The sequence below is a fragment of the Neovison vison genome, chromosome 6, assembly GCF_020171115.1.
Source record: "Neovison vison isolate M4711 chromosome 6, ASM_NN_V1, whole genome shotgun sequence".
Classification (NCBI taxonomy): domain Eukaryota; kingdom Metazoa; phylum Chordata; class Mammalia; order Carnivora; family Mustelidae; genus Neogale; species Neogale vison.
Genome location: NC_058096.1, coordinates 49,597,788 through 49,622,952, shown reverse-complemented (window position 1 = coordinate 49,622,952; position 25,165 = coordinate 49,597,788). Strand labels below are relative to the sequence as shown.

Genomic DNA, 25,165 nt, shown 5'->3' with positions numbered 1-25,165 from the left:
TTCTATCAACTATGATTTAGTTATGGAATTCTGAAAGCAAGAAGCAGAAATAACCCAACTCCAGGTGTTTGACCAGCATGAAATCAGGACAGTACTAGGCTCCGCGTGAAATGCGACTTGTGGTGCATTTGGATGATATACCAATTAGTGAGAGGCGCAAAGTTCAGGTAACTTTTCCTGCAGTAAAGTTATAGTGGTTATCCTCTGTATTTTACATAGTACACAACAGTTCTTATTTTTTTTTTAATATTAAGCAATGTGAATTCAATGGATACTGCAGATAAAGTACTCCGAGAGGATTTACCTTCAGGAAAAAAAAGATTTGGGGTAACACCACTCTTGGACTACATAAAAAAAATGTACACAGCTATGAATTATTTCTGTGTCCATGTACAATAATTAAGTGGTTATCTACTGTGATGTGATGTGGGTCAAAGCAAGTTCTCACATAGAGGCACCTGGGCAGCTCAGAGGGTTAAGAATCTCCCTTTGGCTCAGGTTGTGATCCCAGGGTCCGGGAATCAAGTCCCATATTGGACTCCTTGCTCAGTGGGGCGCCTACTTCTTCCTCTGCCTGCCACTCCCCTGAGCTTGTGCTCTGACAAATAAATATTTTTTTAAAAAGAAAAGTTCTCACATATCTAATTCAGATATGCTAGAATGACAGCAAACCTAATTCACCTTATTTAGGGATGCCTCTACTCCCACCCCTTTCTCCAATGATTCAAGTAATGTAGGATCAATGTAGGAAATTTGAAAAGAACAGGACAATGAAAAGAAGTAAAATAAATAAATAAATAAGTACATACATACATACATACATACAAACAAAAAGCAACAATTAGTGCTAGCCAACAATGATTCCTGTGGGGGTAGAAGGGTACGTATTACCAGGGATTCGTCATGCAGTTGAATCAGGGATTCCCAGAATTTGTCTTCACTGTTGATGGTGGGCACCTTGCTATGTTGCTCCTCCCAGCAGCAGCCACACCTTCTCCTCGAAGATCTGAAATTTGGCCTCTGAGTCCCTCCTCTAAAATGTTAGATCTTTCCCTTATTCACTTACTCCCTATGCCCTAAGGTGGTAGATGGTCCCAGCAGTTGCTACTTCTGCTACACCTGAAAGTTCTCACAGTAATCTTTATGCAGATTTTCCTTGACTGGGGATGGTGTTATATTCCCATAAATCCACTAGAGTTGGAAATAAAGTTAAGTCAAAAATGCATTTAATACACCTAACCTACTAAACACCAGAGCTTAGCTTGGCCTAACTTAGAGGTGCTCACAACACCTACATTAGCCCACAGTTGGGCAAAACCATCTAACACAGAATCTACTGTATATGAAGTGTCTACCTTATGTAATTTATTGAATACTACACTGAAAGCAAAAAACAGAATGGTTGGGCAGCTAGGTGGCTCGGAGGGTTGAGCCTCTGCCTTCGGCTCAGTTCATGGTCCTAGGGTCCTGGGATTGAGCCCCACATCAGACTCTCTGCTCAGCAGGGAGCCTGCTTCTCCCTCTCTCTCTGCCTGCTGCTCTGCCTACTTGTGATCTCTGTCTGTCAAATAAATAAATAAAATCTTTAAAAAAAAAAAAAAAAAAGCCAGAATGGTTGTGTGTGTACAGAATAGTTTTAAGTGTATTGTTTACTCTTTAACTAATGGTTTGGACAGGTAGCTTGCTGCATACTGCCAGCCCAGGAAAAGATAAAAAATTCAAAATTCAAAGTACGGTTTCTATTGAATGTGTGTGTGTATGTGTGTAATATATATAATATACACATTTCTTAATATAATCTCTACACCCAACATGGGTCTCAGACTCATGACCCTGTGATGAGTCACATGTTCTTCTGATTGAGCCACTAGACAGGTGCCCCAAACGTGTTATCACTGTGCACCATCATGAAGCTGAAAAATTAGAAGTCAAACCATTGGTAAGGTGGGGACCGTCTGTATTAGTTTTCCCTGGCTGATAAAATCCTGAAAAGGACTTTGACAAAATTCAACACCCATACCTGATAAAAAGCACTTCAGGAAATAGGAACTGATGGATATTTTTAACATGCTAAATTATGTTTAGTCCTAAAGCCAGCATCTTATTTAACGGTAAAATACTGGAGACATTTCTACTGAGAACAGGAACAAGGCAAGAGTGCCTGTTATTTCTCTTATTCAGTACTGTACTAGCAGTATTAAGGAATACAGTTAGGCAAGAAAATTTAATTAGAGGCACAAAAATTGGTAAAGAAGTAAACCCAATTCTATTTGCAGGTGGAATGATGATATACCTGAGAAATCCTAGAGAAACAATGATAAAACTCAATAAAAGCATTCAGTAAGATAGCAAGACAGAATTAACATACAGAAATTGCCTTCATATCCTAAAACAACCAGCACACAATGACAGAGAAAACTCCATTCCAATAACAATAAAGTATTGAGGACTAAGCTTACAGTATGTCAAACCTATATGAGAAAAAAAACACCCCAGAAAGACACAAAGGCAAAATTCTCTTATGATGGCTTATTATCACAAAGATATCAGTTCACTAAAGTTAGATCCTGATCTCACAAATGCACAAGAATATACTCCAAATTAGTAGCAACTTAATTTTTTTAAAAAAATGAAACAATACAAAAACACAAGAAAAACATGGGTAAATTCCTCTGTAATATCAGTATAGAGAAAGGCTTTCTAAATATTAACATAAAATAAAAAATTAATGGGTTTACTATATAAAAAATGAAAGCTTTCTGCACTGCAAAAACACATACACAAAAAAAACAAAAAACAAAAAAACACTGAATTCAAAGCCAAAAGACAATTAATTGGGAAAACTGTAACATACCAAAGATAAAGAGTATATAAGGAGTTCTTAAAATCTGAGAAAGGACCAAAAACCCATAGTAAAATGGGAATGGACATCAACAGACTATTCATTAAGATATTCAGATGGCCCTTGGCCCTTAAATATAGAGGATACCATACCTCATTCATAGCTTGAGATGCAAATCAAAACTAATCTGAAATACCATGTTTTACCTATCTGATTTGGCAAAAATTTTAAAGGATGACCTAAACATCCTGTTGGCACAGCTGTGAAAAGAGGCACACACTCTTTTTCTGGTGGGAAAAGAAACTTGGTACAACCCTTTCAGAGGAGAATTTGGCAAAATCTAACAGAAGTACATATACACTTATATTTTAATTCAGAAATCCTATTTCTGGGAATTTACCTGAAGGAAGATACCTCACAACAGTATGAAAATACACATGTCCAAGGTTATTCGATTATAGCATTGCAATGGCAAAATACTGGAAATGACCTAAATGCCCAAACATAGAAGAGTAATTGCATAAACTCTAGTATATTCACACTACACAGCTGTTAAAAATGTTTTTGGAATAAAACCTCCATGAACTGGTATAGTTTCCAGGGTACACTGTAAAGTAGGAAAAAACCACCAAAATATAAAAGACTTAACTATAACATGCTATGTATCATGTAAGAAAAAAAAAGGGGGGGGGAGTAACCACTCATCTATTTATTCAAGAAGAGACATAGGAAGGATAAAACAGAAACCAGAAATAGATTACCTATAGGGGATAGGTGCAAACAGGATAGAAAGGCTAGGAGAAAGAGAAAGAGCTAGGAAAGATAGGAAGAAAGAAACTACACACTTTTTGTATAGTTCCAACTTTTAGAACTATTTTAGTACTTTACATACCAAAAAACCCCATGAAAATTAGCACAGAATGGGCAGCACTCATTATGAAATACAAACAAAAACAAGTTAACTAATTTCATTACAAATGAGTAGCATAACCATACTGAAAGGGTAACAGAAAAGAAGCCACATTACTTTGTAAAACAGTATTTTGATTATGAACTTTAAGACTAAAAAAAAGGAACTTTACACAAATACTGCACAGGTTGGTAGGCTGTTTTTTCATTGGTAAATATATGGTTAGTAATTATGAAAGTACTTTATGTGTATTCTAGAAATTGGCAAATAAAAGTAAACATATTATAGTGTATTTCTTGGTATTGGGTAAGTTTCAAATACAGGAAGACTAGAATGAATTCTGGTGTTGGGTCTGGTAGGGGAAATAGCAATATGAATTAATGGTAATACACGTACATATAATATATACATACATATACACACATACATATTGATCTAGAAATAAATATAGATGTGTACATTACAGATACTTTCTAGCTCTGTTAAGCAGGCTAGAAGCAATGGTACCTCAGTATCAATGAGCACATCTAGTACTGATTTTGATTTCTAAACACCAGTTTCTAGAAGGAACCATGGATTAAATAAAAAATTAAATAAAAAATTAAATAAAAAATGAAGAGGGGGCTTTCTCATAGTAGAATTTCAACTACTAAAAGCAGAAGAAATGTTGGGAATAGCAAACCATCACTTGGCAAATACTATACTAACAACTGTTTCAGGAAAGAACCATGAATACCTGCCCTATTAGTGGCCAATAGTATGAGAAACAGGGTACTTACACAGTCCCAAGAATTTCCCAAGATACTTACTAATTACAAAGAAAACAGTAATTTGACAGTGGAGAAATCTGGCAGACAACACCTTAAGCAAGTGATTAACATTACTAGCAATAGAACAATTTAATCATGCACTTGCTGCTACTTTGGGGACACATCAGTTCTGTGCTATTCTTGCCAAAAATTTATAAACTGAATTTAATCATGAGGAAATAGCAGGCAAACCCCCAACTGAGGATCTTTTACAATAATTGCCCTATCATTTTAAAAAAGTCTAACGTCATGAAAGACAAACACTGAAGTGTTCCAGATTAAAGGACTAAAGAGAGACAGATAACAACTACACCATGTGGGATAATGAAGTGGATCTTTGACTACAAAGACAGTAATGGAGCAAATGGTGAAATGGGAGAAAAGTCTGCAGGACAAAATACAAAGTAATACAGCAAAGTATTATAATAATGTTAATTCCCTGATTGTGACAATTGTCCTATACTTAAGAATAACATTTGGAGAACATGGAAATACCTTGTAATACTTTCACAATGTTTTCTAAGTCTGAATGAAGTTTAAAATTCAAAGTACCTTCACGTGACCAGGAAAGTAACTTCCCTCCACACTAAGTGAAGCTAACCTTGATTACGAGATCTAAGAAATACATTTGAAAACCCACAGCCTTCATTTGTTATTATTGAAACTGGAATGAGTCTTAATTCTAAAATGTAGCTCAATTTGTTATTTACTAGGACCTGACCTACTGGGCAGCAGTCATATAAATTATTTCGAATACGACATGGAGCCAATGGATGGTAGACACTATGTATACCTTCTAACACTTAAGGATTTTCAAAGATATGCCTTGGCAGGATTTTCTACAGCACAGGACAGAAACACTTAGGCAGTGAAGGAGAGGGAGGATGTGGATTAAGTCTTTTCCAACCCCAGACACTAAAATGTTATAGAACTATGTGCTGAGTTAGGTGAACTCCAATAATACTAATTTTAAATTTCTCATTACTTTGGCCAACAATCTGGGCAAGAGCAACAATTGTAACATCTGGCTCTTCTTTTTTATTAAAAAACAAAAAAAACCCCAAAAAACCCAGCAACAATTACATAGAATAGAAAATAAGAACACTATTGAGTTTGACAAATTTATTGGTATTTTAGTAAAGACATTCATCTCAGTCGTTTCTCTCCCATCTTGACCTTAGGTTAATATTTCACTTGAGTCAAGAAAAGAGTAAGTCGGAGAGGGATGTTATTTTAACATAAGCAGTAAAATGGACAAAAGTGGAAAGTTTGCCTACATTAAAGCAAGTTAAATTCATGTATCTTGATATAATTAAATCATGTAAGAACTAATAGTTCTATATACATTTCCATTGTTTTACTTGGGGCTTACTCTAAACTTAAATGCAAATGAACAGAATGTTAGAAATATATATATACAGGCTGCTTCTCTGGAGTTATTACCTATTAAAAGAGCTCAGCAAGTAGTTACCACCAATAAAATAGTCTGAAGCTGCCTCCAAATTAAGCACTGCAGGAGTATTCAAAGAAATCATTATACTGTTTCTTTTATTTGTGACGAAGCTTTTATAGATGTATTTAACTGTCACATTAAAAAATAATTTATACAAGAATTTAAAAAAAAACCCTAGAATACATAGGTCTAACAACATATATGTGGTCAACGAATCCATAAGATATGTTTAAAGATGCATTTTCTTTCTTTCTTCGGTACCTAAAATGTGCTTTTGAGAGGCCACTGGTTAATAATATGTATACACTTCAAATAAACCATATTACTGTACTAAAATAATTCTTGCATTAGGTTCAAATCAAATTTGCTTTCACAAGTTAGTAACTTAAATTAAGCTTAAACGAAGTTATAGAAAGTGCATCTTTCTCATTTTCATCTTCATACAATGTTGTTTTTTGGTGTTTCTACCTTTTAAAAATAAAAACAGCCAAATATTTAAGTATTATGTACATTTAAATTTTGGGGGGTGGTTTGTATTTTAAAAGAAACAGCTTCCTTACGATATGCCTCAAGATCTGGTGGAAATGCTTACAGGAACTAGCTAGTAACAAAAACCAAGAGAAGCACATTCAAAATACTGATTTACTTTGGTAGCAAATGGTCTTTGAAGACTAAGGTAGACAAGACCCATTAAAGTGAAGTGGGCTATTTCCAATACTCAACAATTTACATAAAATTAAAAAAATTTTTTTGAAGAGCTAAGCATCTGTACCAACTGACAGCAATGCAATATCTAGTTTACAATGACTTGAAACAAAACAAATGCCCATTGGGGGGGAAAAAAGCCGTATTTTAATTTTATCTAATGTACTTTTTTCAGTCATAGGTCAGTAACATTTTCTTCCCAATACAATACTCCCTCTCTATAAGGCTGTTCCTGGGAGCCAGACACTTTAGGTTAATAAGGGAGTTAAGAGTAATTGCTTGCAGGTTAATAGACGATAACTTTTTGCGTTCCTCTTAATGTGCTAATAGTTGTGTCTAAAAAAATATGCAATTCTTAGAAAGGTACCATTTCTGATTTTTTATTATCTGTAACCTTTGGAAACTAATCACATGAAACTACAAAATTAGCAAATGTCTTGAAATCTGTATATAAAACATAAATTACCTCTAATTTCAAACTCTCATTTATTAGTGTACCACTCAATCTTTAAAAAAAAAAAAAAAAAAAAAAGGCGGCTCCAAAGATAGTCTTATACCATTCTTTAAAAAAGGAAACTGTTCCTTTTAACTTTACACCCACCCCCACACCCCAATTTCAACACATCATTTAATTGTCTTGGTCATGGACATTTCCAAGATGAGATTTTATATTTCGTTCCCAGAGCTTCTGGTTATCAGAAAAACCATGCTTTCCTTTATTGAAGGAGTTTGGTCCTGCTGATGTTGGTGTATCCCTGTGTTAAAAGATAGGAAGTTTATTTAAAAGTTACATAAAGCCTTTCGGGTCATGTTTTTAATTCATTCAAAACATATTTGTTTAGTACCTATTATGAACAGAGGCTGAGTATCAAAAGCCCCGAGAGATTTTTTTTTTTAATATCCTTTCTGTAAGACCCAGTCCTAAAATTTCAGATTCAGTAGGTCTGAGGAGACCAACATGTTTAACACTTAAGGTGATTCTGACATACAGCTAAGGGTGGCAACCATAACAGTTTTTATAAGGTCATGAAATCAACTGATGGCTTGCCATCAGCATTTATAAAAAATGAAAAAGAAGAAAAACATGAAGACATATTAATAACACATAAAAAGGTTCACTGTCATTGTGGATTTATGTAATAGATTTGTTTCAATTTTACCTCTTTGATATGTTTCCAAATATATAAAAAAACAAACTGGGTGTTTAAACTGGGTTACACAGTCAAATGTATTTCTTACTTTAGGGTCCAGTACGAAAGGAAAAGTACGTAGACAGTCACTGGGACTGTTCCTATTTGAATCCTAGACCCCAAGTCTGAAATGGATGCTTGCATATGTACCTGGTTGTCTATGAGTTTATAATTTGGCAGAAATGGGGACAAACTATGGGTTGCTTTAAATCCAAACTTTCTGACTAGCCTCTAAGTTACCTTTTTATGTATACAAAGAAAATAGGCATTATGTTAACTTGATATTAATGTTATTTCCATGACAAAAGAACAATGGGGGAAAATTAAAAATTAAAACACTTGTCTTATTTTGGTACTTGGCACCTTAATTACAAAAGGAAAAAAGGGCATGTACAATTAAGATTAAATGTAAAGAATAATATGACAGGTGAATGAGTGAAAGCCTTTTTTTTAATACTGAAAAAACTTAAATTTTAGATCAGAAACATTTCTCACATATGTCTGAAGAAAATAAAGATTATATGTATTTGAAAAGAAATATCCTTAGAATTATTATTTTTTAATAAGGTATTCAATTTCCCTTTCCAGAAGAGAAAATAAGATCACTGATAGCTCACAAAACAGAACTATTTTGTCCAAATATGTAAGAAAAGCCTAAACACTAAAGTTCATTTTAAAAGATCATTCTTAACAATTTTTATAAACAAATATATACCTTCCAATATTCTTCATCCTCATCTTTGCTTCTGGAGGCATTTCCTCTGGCTCACTCTGGAGGAGGAAAAAAAAAGATGATACATTACAGGTTTATTAAATTCACTTGATTACTAATAATACTAAATTTTGTATTGAAGTCTTCTAGCATTTTCCATACTATAAATTTTGGTAAAAGGAGAAAAGTATTTACCTTAACTACATTTTATTTTTTTTTTTTTCCCAATTTATTTATTTTCAGAAAAACAGTATTCATTATTTTTTCACCACACCCAGTGCTCCATGCAAGCTGTGCCCTCTATAATACCCACCACCTGGTACCCCAACCTCCCACCCCCCCGCCACTTCAAACCCCTCAGACTGTTTTTCAGAGTCCATAGTCTCTCATGGTTCACCTCCCCTTCCAATTTACCCAAATTCCCTACTACTCTCTAACGCCCCTTGTCCTCCATGCTATTGGTTATGCTCCTTAACTACATTTTAAAAAGAAACACAGATCTTCAAGTGTGCTGACTCTGCATAAATAGACCTCCTAGAACTCAAACCACTTGTTTACTGTGCTGTATACATTTTGCTAAGTGCTTTAATATGCTCTCTTTCAAACCCTTAGCAATCCTCAGGGCACTGGGTGGCTCAGCTCACTGAGCATCCATTCGACTCCTGGTTTCAGTTTGGGTCTTGATCTCAGGGTGATGGAATCAAGTCCTGAGTTGGGTTCCTCACTGGGGGGTGGGGGTGTAGTTGGCTTGGGGATTCTCTTCCTCTGCCCCTCCCCTGACTCGTGCATGTGCCAGCTCATTTGCACTCTCTAAAGATCTTTAAAAGAAAAACAAAGGGCGCCTGGGTGGCTCAGTGGGTTAAACTGCTGCCTTCAGCTCAGGTCATGATCTCAGGGTCCTGGGATCGAGTCCCTGCATCGGGCTCTCTGCTCAGCAGGGAGCCTGCTTCCCTCTCTCTCTGCCTGCCTCTCTGCCTACTTGTGATCTCTGTCTGTCAAATAAATAAATAAAATCTAAAAAAAAAAAAAAAAACTAATAATCCTACCAGGTAAGGATAATTATCATCATTTGCATTTTTAAAATTAAAATGAGATAAACAAGGGTAATTGGTCCAAAGTTAAAAAGCTAATAGCAACACAGCTGGATGCCAAAGCAAAGATTCTTGGGGTACCAGGGTGGCTCAAGTCATGATCCTGGGGTCCTGAGATGGAGCCGCCACCTTCTGCCACCTTCCCCGACCTGCCACCTTCCCCCATCCCCCATCTGGCTCCTAGCTCAGCTGGAAGCCTGCTTCTTCCTCTCATACTCCTCCTACTTGTGTTCCCTCTATCCCTGTCTGTCAAATAAATTAAAAAAAAAAAAAAAAAAAGTGTTCCAAGCAAAGATTCTTAACAACCTTATGGTATTGCTCCTTCTAAAAATGTCTCTTTTACTAAAAAGTATCTTTAAAGGTCATTGTTTCCATACTTCTAAAGATGTTAAAAAGATACATAAGTTAAATTCATTTTAGGTCTATTTTTATGTATGAATTTTACTGTTGAGCTTTTTATTTTTAAGTAGGCACCACGACTGACATGGGGCTTTAACTCATGACCCTGAGATCAAGAATTACATGCATGGTCTACCAACTGAACCAGCCAGGAACCCCTAAATATTCTTTTTAAAAAACGTATCATTAAGATCTAGACTAAAGGAGCTTCTCCTGGTCAAATCTGAGATAATTTAGGCATTACTACCTATTGAATAAAGAATCCACAAACCTACACTTACATAAATAAGGGAAAGCTCTTCCTTACAGGAAGAGACAATAAATGTGAAAGAGGTAAAACAATGAGAAAAATCACAATTTGGCAAACATTCATAACAGATTCTGGCAGGAATAATCAATGGATGCTAACACTCATGGGAGTGTTTAAAAAATTATATATTTTCATGTATCCTTTCTTTTTCTTTTTTAAAGATTTTATTTATTTATTTGACAGACAGAGATCACAAGTAGGCAGAGAGGCAGGCAGAGAGAGAGAGAGGGAAGCAGGCTCCCTACTGAGCAGAGAGCCCGATGCGGGACTCGATCCCAGGACCCTGAGATCATGACCTGAGCCGAAGGCAGCGGCTCAACCCACTGAGCCACCCAGGCGCTCCATGTATCCTTTCTTTTCATTAAAGATTAATTTCTAGGTAATTTCTTTACCCAACTTGGAGCTCAAACAACACCGAGATCAAGAGTGCACGTTCTACTAACTTAGCCTACTTAATTTTAAGTAGCCTACTTAATTTTAAGTAGGCTCCACACCCAACACAGAGCTTGAACTCACAATCCTTCATGGGTTCTATCGACTGAGTCAGCCAGGCAACACCTACGTATTTTTTTTTTTCCTCAGAGAGAGAAAGACACAGCAAGAGAGCGAACACAAACAGGGGGAGTGGAAGAGGGAGAATCAGGTCTCCTACTGAGCAGGGAACCCTATGTAGGATTGGATCCCAGGACCACGACCCTAGCCAAGGCAGATGCCTAAGGACTGAAGGACCCAGGCACCCCACCCCCATGTATTCTTTAAGCATATCCCCAAAGATAAATTTTAATAACAAAAGGTAAAACAGTAATTTGAAAAGTACAGAAACCTGCCAGACATGACTTTAACCAAATGATCAAAGTTAACACTGTCAGTAATGGGACATACTGATATGTGCTCCCTGATATGAACTTGGCATCACCTCTGTGGTATTCCTGCCAAAGTAATATGAATCTAATCATGAGGAAACATCACACAAATTCAATCTAAAGGACATTTTACAAAATAACTGCCCTGAACTTTTCAAAAACATTAATGTCATAAAACAGAAAGACCCAAGAATTGTCCAAACTAAAGGAGACTAAGGAGACCACAACTAAAAATACATTTTTAAATTTCAAAATTAATTAAATGGATGCCCTCATTGTCCAACATACTAATATATATTCAAGGTTACTTAACTATGGTCTGCAGAAAAAGGAAAAACCAAGCACACATTCTTTTATCTAGGAGACAAGTTAAAGTTTATATCCTCCACCATCAATTTGTTAATTTCTCCATTTGCAGAATGGGAATAACTACATTACGTGATTCACAGGAATATATGGAAGATAAAGTTACGGGAAAAGATGTCCAAACTGTGAGGTGTTCAAAGCCAGTACTATGATGCAGGAGTTTTTCCAGCCTCCCTTCTTTTGCATATGCTGTTCCCTTCTTCCTATAATGTCCTTCCCTCATACATTCTATACATACCAAAAAAGAGCTACCTAGTCTCTTAAGAATATTAGAGATGACAGAAAACATTAAATACTATTAAATTTGTATTTTTCAAACTTTTTTTGAGGGGGTGAAATACTCTTTTCCTCAATAAAATCTTATTTGGGTCCCTAAGTATAAAACAGATTAAAGAATAGCTACGAGTGAAAAAGAGGGCAGTAGACTAGAGTCATGCTTGTTAGGGATCACCTAACACCACAGGAGCTCCTGAGACATTTCCACAGAATCCCAGAACTCTGAGTAGTAGTTTAAAAATACATGATTTAAACTGAGTCTTCATTTTATAGCTGAAAAACTAAGGCTCCCAAAGATGAAGTGACTTATTCATAGGTTTTCTACTGGTTAGTAACTAGAGAAGACAGGAAAAGAATCCACGTCTTCCCACTGCCAGTCTAGTAGTCATCGTCTTTCCATGCTGTTGCATCTAGTTACTCAGATTCTCTTCCTTCCCTGAATTTCCATACCACTTTATGTCTTCAGATACTTTTGATTTTTATTTTGTTCTACTTTATGCCCCGCTAGTCTGAATTCCTAGAGGAACATGTCTGATTTATCTTTATAATCTCACTGTGCCTAGCATACAGAAATCACTCCAATGTGTAAAATGAGTAAGTCCAAAGAACACATTGATAACTACAGTAATTCTTTACCTGATTTGGGCTCCAATCACTCCATAGTCATCCTTGCCCAAACTTCTCCACAGAAATCTCCAGTCCAGTCAAATGCAGCTGCTATGTATTTACTGCTCTTAAAACTCTCAGCTTATAAAAGTAGTCCTAGGTTTGTCACAACGCTGCCTAATGTTTTGGTATCCAACTCCTATTTCTTCTCTATATATTCTTCCCAATCACGTCAGTCTACAGTATGCTCCTCAGAATGTATTAATTCTTAACCATACTGCTTTTGGGAGCAATTGCTCATGTACCCTGTTAATACTTAACTGTTATACAATGGTGTCACATTTTAAGTAAGGATTAGTTTCTAAAGTCAGAAATCAAAGAGAAGAATCAGTCAAAATGATGCTTAACATTCCACATCATATGTTATTGATAAGCGTAAGAGAGGGACACTGTGAGAGGCATAAGGAACCTAGGACTGCCTAAGGGAACAGCAGATGAGCAACTCATGCTCACTCTGGAACACCTGCTTATTGAACAGACTTCTAGCAGAATCACCTGCACTATTAGCTATTCTTCTTGGGGATACCAGAGAAAGCATTACAGCTGCCTTTTCAAAGCTGAATGCATGCATGATTTCACCACTGAAGACTCCAACTACAGAATTATTAAAGACAGCAGCATTAAATTTCTGTTTTTGGACCCTACATATGTCCTAGCACATATGTGTACCACTATTGTTCATAATAAGCATTTTTTTTTTTCTTTTTTGAAGTAGGTTCCCTGCCCAGTATGTGGCTCAAACTCATGAATTTAAGATCAAGACCTGAACCAAGATCAAGAGTCAGACACTTAACCAACTGAACCACCCAGAAGCCCTTGCTGATTTGATTCTTAACTTGACTGCTCCCAAAGGCAGTATTTTAAATAATCCTACAACAAAATAAAATCAATAGAAATATGCAGATTTTGTAGACATCACACACACAACTATTCAGAATTACAAAGAAAATTCACTAGTACCATTAATACAACCTATAATCAGCCACTAACATCTTCCTTGAAGAACTGGTTAAAGTAAAATAAACAAAACTAGTTGTTGACTTACATCTTCATCTTCATTAAAAGCTGCTGCTACTGAAAGGGTTTTTGGAGCAAGTGTTGGAACAGTTTCTTTAGGCTTCTGAAGAAAAAACACATTAAGAAGTATCACGTAATGTTAAAAAAAAGTATCATATAATGTTTATACAGGCATGCTTAATGATACAAATAACTTATTTTAAAAGACTTGATTTTATGTTTTCATAGAAACCTACAATAAGGAACTCAGAAAAAACTTCAAAGAAACCCATTTTTTGTTTTTAAAAATCTGGTTATCAATGGGTAGCTTTAGCTCTATTAATTATATGTCCATTTATTTTCATCCTGTAAAACATTTTCTAGTCAGGATATAGAGTATCATTTAGCTAAGGGGTATCTGGAAAAGGTAAAAGAAAATGATTAGTAGTATTTTACCACAGTAACAAAAAATGAACTGCAGTGTGCCTTGAGAACATAAAAGACACCAAGACTCAACTCTCTACTGGTTAGCTTTCTGCCCTATAGCCTATAAATGTGGTTCTCTTCAATCTAACCTAAGTTTCTGAGTTCAGTTGTCCACATATCTTCATCCTCTCATCATCCATTTTGTCTTCAAACAACTGTAATCTGGTTTCCTCATTGCCCCACGGCTTCTCACCTAGAATTGGGTGACCTTGGTTCTATAGGGTCACCAATAACCAGTGCACCACTTTCAACTCTAATCCCCAGCTACTTTTTTAAACACTCCTACCTTGACTTCTTTGACAATGCTTTTTAGAGGCTCTTCTAATTCTCTGATCTTTTGTTCCCTCTTTGTTTCCTCCTGATCCCCCCTTAAATGACAGGCACCCCAGATTCCGTCCTTAGGGATTTTTCCTTTCCTTCTCTGTACTTTGCTAGTCAACTCCATTCACTCCCATAGTTTTAACTTCCAAATCCTATGACTGCCCCAAATAGGATGCAACACGCCTACTGGATAGCTCCACTTAGAGCCCCAATGGGTACTTTAGTTTCACAATGTTCTAAGTACCTAAGCCAGAAAACATTTTCCTCAACTTGCATTCAATTGTGAAGTCTTGTTGCTTAAATCTCTATCTGCATTCCCTCCCTCATCTCCCTCTGCATTCCCATCAACTACTGACACTTAAGGGCCCTTAGCATTACTTGTCTCAACTACTGTTAGAAATACCATCTCCCCACCATCCGCCCCTCCCTCTAATCCTCTATAATGCTACCAGAATGATTATCTCTAAAATGAAAATGTGTTGTTCCCATAGTTCTGCTAGAACTTAAATAAAACAAAATTATATTATGTAAGTCCTTTATGATTCCGTTCTGTGGTCTTATTTGGGGGGCTTTCTACCCCTACATTTGGATACCACTCTCCAACTACAACTTCCTGAATGGCTTCACATCTAAACTGCTTTTGCACAAAACTCTTTTTATCTGAGATGCCCTTTGCCTCCTGTCTACAGTTAAACCTAACTCAAACATCACCTCATCAGTGAAAACTTCTCTGATCTACTGAAACAAAATGAAGCACTTTCTTCTAGAACACAAATGCTTTTTTATAAATGTTTGCTTTTGAAGGAATAAAAATGTTAACTTGGAGATTATGCATAGAGCCTCTAGAAATATCCTTTACTCTTTTAAATACATCAGGTGTTTGATGTACATACAACAGATGACACAAGTAAGTGCCTGTTGATCAACTGCCTTTTCATATCATATAATCAAAAGCAATAGTTTCAACTATTTTTTCTATCTTAAAACTCACTTCCCCAAGATGACCCTGTTTATAATAAAGTTTACCTGATAAAAACAGGTTTTTGTTTTCCAAAGATTTAAAAGGTTTACTGAATAGGTTTTATCAACAAAATCCTCCTATCTAAAATGATCAGCAATTACTAAATCATGTTAATGATTTAGAAAAAGTAGGGATCTGGATATCTAATTTAGGGGTGTGCTGACCACAGAAAAACCTGTTATCAAAAGTAACATCCATATGAAGGTGTATATGAGAATACATGTTTAATGGCTATCAAAAAAATCCTGCAAATATTTATGCAGTTGGTCTATGCAACTTCATTAAAAAAACTGAACAGAAAGAATCACTCAAATAGGAAGAAAAGTCATGAAGTAATGAACTTAAAAGCTGCATATCTTTTGTCCAGAATCCATTTTTTAAAGGAAGAAAATAAAGGCAAAACAACATAGGATGGGAGTAGGAGTTCTGAGAAATGGTAGCTCTTTTAAAATCAGAAGTGTAACTCAAACACACTGACTCTGGCGGAAACCTGATCCACATTATATCCTTAAGGTCTCTGAATGAAACATCAAACACACAAATAAAGCTATATGCATCTGGTAAATGAACATTAATTTTCACAGAACAGATATGAATAAACAATTCAAAAGCAATGATCTTAATAATTTCAGGATTATTTTCCTTACACAAGAATGTAACTATTTTCTAAAGCTAACAATAATATACTAAGCATTTTTTTCTTAAAGATCTATGTGGTTGGAACATATGAAATTGTCACTTTTGTAGGTCAGAAATAGTCAAATCTAGAAACTTCATGTTTCAATCTAGCATTTCAAAACTTTCCAGATACTCCATGGTTAAAAATTATTAATTCAAGTTTTATATTTAAAACAAAGACTCAAAAGTTGATCTATCATAGGACAACATGGCTCAATGTCCATTTGTAGCTCCAAAGTAATAGGAAGTTCTTATTAAGTAATACCTCACTAGTACTGATTTCTACAGATATTATTTTTAATATTACCAGAATTGAAAGATAAGAAAAATAAATTCTTTCTGAAAATATTTTTCAGAGTTTTTGCTCAATTTGGAAAAATTCTAAGCTATTACTTTATAAATCATGTATTGCTTATATAGTTACTCCTTCTCCTATTCCAAACCTTTTTAAAAAAAAGTTTTCTTGAGTTATAATATATCCACACCATTCTGGAATGCAGAGCTAGTAATTTCTTAAATACTTACATGTAAGTTCACGCACTAATGTACCTTTTTAGACTCAATTTTCCATAATCCCCTATAAGCAAGTTCCTGAAACAAATTTTTAAGTCCCATTTTGAACATCATACAGGTAAAAGAACAACTCACACTTGATCCAAGTTTGATGGATATGGCTGAGGCTTTCTTTGTCGTCTGACTACCTATGGCAAATCCAAACTTGGAGATCTTTGTAGGTTTTGTTGGGAGGTCTGCAGCTTCTTCTTCAGCTGATCGCTTCTCAGCGCTGCGACTGGAACTTTCCCCTCCATTACTGGAAGAAACAGTCTTAGTTTTCACAGGTTTTTCTGCTTCTTCTTCAGGTCCTGGTGAAGTCGAAACAACTTACCAAGATGAGCTATTTTTACTGAGCAGATTGATGGGAGCAGCAACCTCAAAAATCATCGTTATAAGGAAGATACCTCTGCAGTTGTCACCTACTGACCCAACAGTCTCTTCCACTGTTTGTTAGAGTATACAGCAGGAACTGAGATTGTGTGGCAGTAGAAGAGGCTCCCATGAATTAACTAGCATAAAATACAGAGCAATTTAAAATTATAAACACAGAGTTCACAAAATCTAAGACCCCTCAACTAAACATTATTATAAAAGTTATATAATTAATCATTTGTGGGATTTTGCTTTTTAGAAATTAAGGTCTGTAAGTTCTTCTACACAAACTAGGTTGTGAGCAACTGGTCACATCACAGAATAATACATTTGATTAATAAATTCTGACATTCTTCAATTATGTACTACTAGTTATACAAAATACCTAGTTATGAATGGCTTATTACCAGAACTACAATGTTAATACAGCCTGGAGTAAGTTTCTTGAGTGAGGTGCTCCTCACGTACCTCTCACACAATTTTTAGAGTTGAAAAGGAAACTGAAGGAAGACATCAAGTCATTCCCTTTTATGTGATTTAATTTTACTCTGAAACCTTAATTATCACCTATTTTAACAATCATGTTTAGGTTTACACACTACTTTTTCTCAAGAAAGAAAGATGAGCTCATTAAAATTTCAAATAAAGCCATACATATGTAAATTTGGAATATAGGATGATTTTCAGTGATTTTGCTTGTATTTGTATTAATCAGTGACAAAATAAGTTAGCATCTTGAGTATCTTTGGTCTTTTACACTAGAAAGCTATTTAAGAACATACTGAATGGTAACACAGAAATATGGTTGACTAAAAATTTTATTTTCTTTCCCCAATTCGCCCTATAGAATGTTTTCTGGCTGCACTAAACAGTTTATTTATGAAGAGAAGATGCTCTAAGCAATAGCCCTGACAACAGTTAACAGGACAAACTAGAATGGGGGGAAAAGTGCAAAATCAAACACAAATAGATGGACAAGTAACAGATTAAAAAACCCAGAAGTGAGAGCTCTCAATCTATGTAATTTTGAAATCATGAGGTCTCTAGATTAATAAGCACTTTGAACAGAACATCTAATTTTGTTTAGAGGAAAGATAACAGAACTCTTTATTCCCTTTGGAAGGGGGTGAAAGCTGTAATAAAATGTAGGGGAGGAATTAAGCAGGATTAGATGTTTTGGGATTTCCTTAGGAGACAAAGACAGCACTGGAATAGTTGCTGGAAGTGCCATTTACTTATGTAAATATGAAATTACAAAAGCATTTGAAGGATGTAAGATCAATATTTAATAGCTGAAATACAGAAATCAATTTAGAATTTCTAGGGGCACCAGGAAGGCTCAGTAGGTTAAGTGTTTGCCTTAAGCTCAGGTCAAGATCTCAGGGTCCTGGGATCTAGTCGCACTGGGCTCCCCGCTCAGTGGGGAGTCTGCTTCTCCCTCTTCTTCTGACCCCCCATGGTCTCTCTCTCAAATAAACAAATAAAATCTTAAAAAAAAGTTAATTTAGAATTTCTTAAAAAAAAAAAAGACTCTATTATGACAACATTAGTGTTTTCAAAGCCTAAGTATAGAACTAAAAGCATTATTTTAAATTTTATTCTGCATTATATTTACAGTTTTAATCAAGTATGAGTTTTACTATAGAACCTAAACAGTGATAACTATTTCTTTGTGACTGACTAAAACTGAGAGAGAGATTGCCGAATCCTAACCACTAGACCACCAGGGAGGTTATGACTGACTAAAATTGAAAATGCAGTCTCTATATATGGGAACACATAAAAACATATAGAAAATGCACTGCATTTACATAAAGAAACAATCTATACACTAAGGAACAAGTTTTGTGCAAACACAAACTCTGAAAAACATCAAAACAAAGAGCATAAAGAACATTCAGTCTTGACTGCAATATACTCTGTTCTCTGAACTGTGACCCAAGAGCTACACATAATTAGTCAAGATTTCCAGTTCTTTAAAAAAAAAAAAAAAACAACCTATCTTTTCTTAATTTTAGGTCTCCTTTTACCCAGAAAATAATTCTGGAACAAAGAATCTAGAAAAACTAAAGCATAAATAATAAAGTGAAGAACATTAATCTCATTACAATATTAATACCATTAAGAGTGACAACTGGCTAAGTTAGTATGTGATGATATATGGAACACAATACTATCTGCCCAATCACACGATGCTAAAGAGAAAATTTCTATAGACACTGCTATAGAAAAGGCAGCATGAACAGGGGAGTTGGGAAAACTACCACTAATTAAGTAATCAACTGGAAGAAATTCAATTTTATTCACACCGCTTTCTTGTCACCTTAAGAGACTATCTATTAAGACCACCCACACCTCAGGTCTGTTCTGGAAATAGAACATACTATGTCTAACAGCTTATTTCTAAACATGACTAATTCCAGGGATGCCTGGGTGGCTCATTCAGTTAAGTGTCTCCCTGAGGCTCAGATCATGATCCTAGGTCCTGGAACTGAATCTTGCATGGGGCTCCTTGCTCAGTGGGGAGTCTGCTTCTCCCTCTGCCTGTGCGCTCTTTCTCTCTGATAAATGAATAAAATCTTAAAAAATAATAATAAATAAATAAACATGACTGATTGCAGATCCAGCAAATTATTTTTGGACGTGGTAAATAACTAGCTATGTTCAACTCTAAAGAAATTTGTTGGTTTTTTTTTTTTTTAAGCCACTGTAAATACACAATAGCTTTGAAAATATCCACACTTCAGAGAAGAGATGAGGGGAAAAGGAGTGAAGGAAGAAGGTGGGTGTACTATTAGTACTCATTGCTTAACCTTAAATGGCTATATGTGTCAGATGGATTGGAGCTTTTATTTTATCTTTAGGTAATCATCCCCTATCAATTATGTAATAAAATACACAAAGTACTTAGGAAATAAAGCAAATGGAGTAAGCAATGGAAATGGAAAAGTGTGACACCCAAATCTACGTTATCATCAATGTGACTGTTATTACAGATTCTACAAGTCTACATAGAGCTCTTTAGAAAGTTATTTCAACCTTATGTGAACTTTGAAATAAATCACTAAATATGAGCCTTAATTTCTAGGTACATTAGAGTGTTTTATTTTTTTTTAAGATTTAATTTATTTATTTGACAGAGAGACAGCGAGAGAGGGAACACAAGCAGCGGGGAGTGGGAGAGGGAGAAGCAGGCTTCCCGCCAAGCAGGGAGCCTGATGTGGGGCTCCATCCCAGAACCCTGGGATCATGACCTGGGCCGAAGGCAGACACTTAACTACTAAGCCACCCAGGCGCCACTAAAGTGTTTTTCTTTAAATACAACATGTACTACACTTTAGCATTTGGGGCTTTTAATCAAGAACTGTTGTTTTCATTTAATGGGAATTGTTTTATTTAATGGGATCTTTGTATTTTGGACCACAGAAAATAAAATTTTTACATGACCATGGATTAGCAATGTGAAAATTCTTGGCAACATGGCTTATATTTTGAAGAATGAGTAAATACGTGATCAGTTTTCTAAAAATAAGAGAATCACAATTTACAGCAAAACATGCATAAAATTATATAAATGTACTAGATTCTTCATCAAGGAATATTTTAATAAAAGGGATTTTTATCTAGTTTGCTTTCACTCTGAGCTAACAAAGTGTGTAGTTAATGTGAAATCATATGACACATGGTACTAGCATTTTCTTTTCTATTCCACTGAGTAGCAGGAGAGGAAAGGTGGCCCTTGGAGGACAAAGTTACCTTACTTTAAAAAACAAAAGTACCTAATAAGAAAGTTTAAGTCCATAAGGATATATCCTTCATAATCCATTTGTATTCGACTTAAATGAGAACATATTCAAGACCCTCTTAGTGGCTGGGATAATGTCACTTTCATTAAAGTAGTTCTCAGCTTAAAATAGCACAAGATGGTCATGATTTTGATATGGACAGTTTTCTAAGGTCTCTGTTTCAAAGAGCCACAAAAATGTAGCTGAAGAGAGAATAAAAGTCTGCCCAAAGCCTTATCTTTAGCATTATCCTCCTCTTTAAGGTGAGAACAAGTTCAAGTACATAACTTCTCTTACTGACATAAATTCATTCATAACTACTTACAAAAAGTTACACTCCCAACTTACTGGACTGTTCAACAGGAGCTAAAAATCAGCTCAGTAAGATCCTAAGACAAACCTGAGTGTGTTTCAAAATAGTGCTAACTTGCCACAAAATTAGCAATTCAGCAAATCCACAGTATTACATGTTTTTATCTGACATTCAAAATCGATTTATATGCAACAGCACTATCTTCTTGTTAAGGTAGGCACATTGAAGGCATATTACGACAAAGTTATGAAGGGACTACTTATTTTATTTATTTATTTTTTAATATTTTTAATTTATTTATTTGAGAGAGAGAGTGAGAGAGAGAGAGAGCATGAGAGGGGAGAAGGTCAGAGGGACAAGCAGACTCCCCATGGAGCTGGGAGCCCGATGTGGGACTCGATCCCGGAACTCCGGGATCATGACCTGAGCCGAAGGCAGTCCCTTACCAACTGAGCCACCCAGGCGCCCCAGGGACTACTTATTTTAAATCACCACAAAGGATACCATAATTTTTTATATCATCCAAGTTAACTTTATACTACCACCCCGCATACAAAAACATGCTACAATAGAAACATCAACAGTCATACTAGAGTTAATTACCCCTAACTGAAAGGGTGATGGATAAATTAAACAGTCCAGTTATGCTGACACTTAAGGTACATTTTGGTAACACATTAAACACATCTTTAATACTCTCAAGACACTTAAAAAGCTATTCTACAAAGTTAAAAGATAGTCTGAAAGCCAGTTAAGATTCTTTCCTTAGGTTACAGATCTTTGGTTTTCCTCACACTATTAGTTTTTTATCATTTTACTCAATAATACCCCAGATGATTTTTGAGGGGGGAAAAAACCCAACCCTAATGAGATAGTACTATACGGTTTAAATTGCTGTTTAATTAAGTAACTGAACGTTACGTTTTTCTCAGTTTTTGTTCCCAAGACAAATCACATTAAACGTCATGTTAGTAACGTCCTAGTAACTGCCTTCCTATGCTATTAATCTTCGATATTTTCTCAAACTAAATAATTTCAGGTATAAGATTTGAAAGAGTCAGAATAGAGAGTAATACTTAAAACGTTCTAAAAAGATATTATGATCACCTCGCACGTGTTAAGTTACTTGCCTTGTTGCGACAAGGGGGGGGGGCTGGAGAGATGCTTCTTTCCCCTCATGCACAAGGCCCAAATTTACGGGGGTGGAGGATACAGAATGAAGATAGCTGTAACCTGAGTTCGCATCGTAAGAAAATACAGGAAAAGTCACACTAGCCTATTAAGCCACCTAAATATCTGTCATGAGGTTAGCTAGCAACAGCCTAACTCAGAAAAAGCAGGCACTTTAAAGGCAGTCAAACCCTAACCCTAGACCCCGCAGTTTAAACAAGGGGGCAGGCAAAGGCATTCTTTTCCTCCATCTCGACCCATGCCGTTACAGGGTCAGTATTCAGCTTGAAAATAAAAGGCCGAGGTCCACCTCCTCGGCGAAGAGAGAAGCCCAGTAACTCCTAGGTGTAACTTAGAAGCCAGCACCGTCGGAAACTCGGCCTGCGGCCAGTTCCCGCAGCCACTGCTCGGTGACTCCCACTGTGTGTGTGCGCGTGTGTGTTTTGTCTGCTGTGCGTCTCCGGTGTGGCGGCAGCGGCTCCTGCACTGCCGCTCCCGGTCCCACCCCGAGTTCCGTCCCCCTTTCTGGTACCCATAAGCCTTCTCCTCGGAAGCAGGGCCTCCGGTGGGGCCAGCAGGTGACGGACAGTGGCCGGCTCTCCCCCGGCAAGGAGGCGATGTGGGCCCGGATCTCAAAGGGCCGCGCCGGGCGTGCCCGGGTCTCGTCTGGGCCCAGCACCTGGCCGGGTGAGCGCCAGATCCGCCCATTCTCGCCCCCTTCCTACACCCCCCACCCCGGGGACCTCAAAGAAAGGCCCAGAGTATCCCACGCAGCCCGCAACGCTGGGGTTGTGTTCACCTCCGGCGGCTCCAGCTCGCTGCGGTTTCTCAGGCTTCTCCTCTCCCGCCTTCCCGTCCGCCATTTTCCCCGCCGCGGCCTCCCCTGCAGCCACGCCAAGGACGTCACGGCCCCGCCCAGCAACCATTGAGTTTCGGAGCTAGCCAACGAGGCAGCAGCGTAGAGCGGCCTTGGAAAGTGGAAAGAGGCCATTTTGGAAACGGAAATGGATGTGACATCATCTGCGAGTCGCCTTTGAACGAAGAGCGGGGAGGGTTGGGCTGCGTGTTTATGGGGGACTGGTTAGAGCTAGAGCTTATTTAGGATTTTATGTCCAGAGAAGTGGGGGAGATATGGGGGAACCACACTGCGAACGTTGGTGGAATCTTGTAAGGTTTCTGTAGACCAGGGTGTGACTACAGCTAAAGCGAGCCGGCTTATTCATTCTGGTCTTTCTGGATCTCCTGTGTTTTCTTTAAAAAAAAAAAAAAAAAAAAGAGGGCTGTGAGGGCTCCTGGCTGGCTTAGAGGAGCGTACGGCTGATCTCGGGGTCCTGAGTGCCAGCCCCATGTTGGGTGTACAGAGTGCTTACATATATAAAACTTACAAAACAAAACAAAAAACCTTAAAACACAATATTTATGGTGCGCCCTCTTATGTCATTTTGCTTAATCCCAGCAACAGTCCAAGGCAGAATCATCCTCTTTTTTAATTAACTATGAGAATTGAGACCAAAGAGAGCAATTTGTCTAAAGTCACGTAGCCAAATGGTAAGTCTACTTTTTATGTAGGTCGTAATTGTTCTATCAAGTTAAACTGGGTGGCTCAGTCGCTGAGGTCATGATCCTAGGGTCTTAAAACAAATCGCACACCCAGCTCCTTGCTCAGTGGGGAACCTTCTTCTCCTACTTCCCCCTGCTTGTGTGCTCGCTCGCTCTAACAAATAAATAAATGAAGTCCTTTTTTTTTTTTTAAAGATTTTATTTATTCATCCGACAGAGAGAGATCACAAGTGGGCAGAGAGGCAGGCAGAGAGAGAGAGGAGGAAGCAGGCTCCCTGCTGAGCAGAGAGCCCAGGACCCTGAGATCATGACCCGAGCCGAAGGCAGCGGCTTAACCCACTGAGCCACCCAGGCGCCCCAAGTCCTTTTTTTTTTTTTAAAGAGAGAAGTTACTTCATTCAGTTAAGATTAGAGGCATTTCCACCTTAGAAAACTTTAGTGAATCCCTAGGGTTTGCAGAATGAGGTTCCAGTGTTATATTGGGCCTTAGCCTAACTTTCTAGACTCATCTTCACTTTCTCCCTATATTTATACTACTCTCTTGCCATATGAGGTCAATTCCTTGCCTAGGGGCCTGGAGTTTCTGGGTTTGTCCTATATTAAAAGGTGAGTATTAACAGAAATTAGTCTTTTTTTTATTTAAAATTATTTATTTATTTGACAGAGAGAGATGACAAGTAGGCAGAGAGGCAGGCAGAGAGAGAGAGAGGAGGAAGCAGGCTCCCTGCTGAGCAGAGAGCCCGACGCGGGACTCGATCCCAGGACCCTAAGATCATGACCTGAGCCGAAGGCAGCGGCTTAACCTACTGAGCCACCCAGGCGCCCCTAACAGAAATTAGTCTTAAGAAGGGACTCTTGGGTGGCTCAGTCAGTTAAACATGTGCCTTCAGCTTAGGTCATGATCTGGGGTTCCTGGGATCCAGCCCCTCATCAGGGTCCTCGCTCAGCGGGGAGCCTGCTTCTCCCTCTGCCTGCTGCTCCCCCTGCCTAAGCTCTCTCTCTTGCTATCTCTGTAGAATAAAATCTTAAAAAAAAAAACACACATTTTGAACATAATCCAAATTAGCTAACTAGTTAATATTTACTTAGCATTTATGTGCCAGACTCCCTATTGTTTTCTATGAGTCAAGAACTACTTCTAATCTCCTTTTCACAGAGGAGGAAAACTGAAATTTCAAGCGATTAAGCAATTTAGGCATCAGAGCCTATGGTGGAGCTGGAACCCAGGGAGTAGGGCTAGGACTTGGGAGATCAGTAAGGTGCCCTAGAAGCCTTGTTTTCCTCACTCTATGTGCCAGTCCTGCCAGGCAATCCTA

The 25,165-nt window shown here is 37.2% G+C and overlaps 1 protein-coding gene across 2 annotated transcripts; it reads right to left on the bottom strand.

Moving 5' to 3' along the window:
- Positions 1 to 5,668: 5,668 nt before the first annotated feature.
- On the bottom strand, positions 5,669 to 23,196 carry LOC122908457 (PEST proteolytic signal containing nuclear protein). 2 transcript variants are annotated; one of them, XM_044251274.1, is made up of 5 exons: positions 23,089 to 23,196; positions 16,743 to 16,957; positions 13,638 to 13,712; positions 8,625 to 8,680; positions 5,669 to 7,474 (listed from the first exon to the last, which is right to left on the bottom strand). In XM_044251274.1, the coding sequence occupies exons 1-5, from the start codon at positions 23,150 to 23,152 to the stop codon at positions 7,348 to 7,350; spliced, it is 537 nt and encodes a 178-aa protein (XP_044107209.1). In that variant the 5' UTR covers positions 23,153 to 23,196; the 3' UTR covers positions 5,669 to 7,347. The 2 variants fall into 2 exon arrangements, with proteins under 2 accessions (XP_044107209.1, XP_044107210.1); XM_044251275.1 differs by lacking the exon at positions 23,089 to 23,196 and adding an exon at positions 16,981 to 17,078 and having other exon boundaries at positions 16,743 to 16,905.
- Positions 23,197 to 25,165: the final 1,969 nt, after the last annotated feature.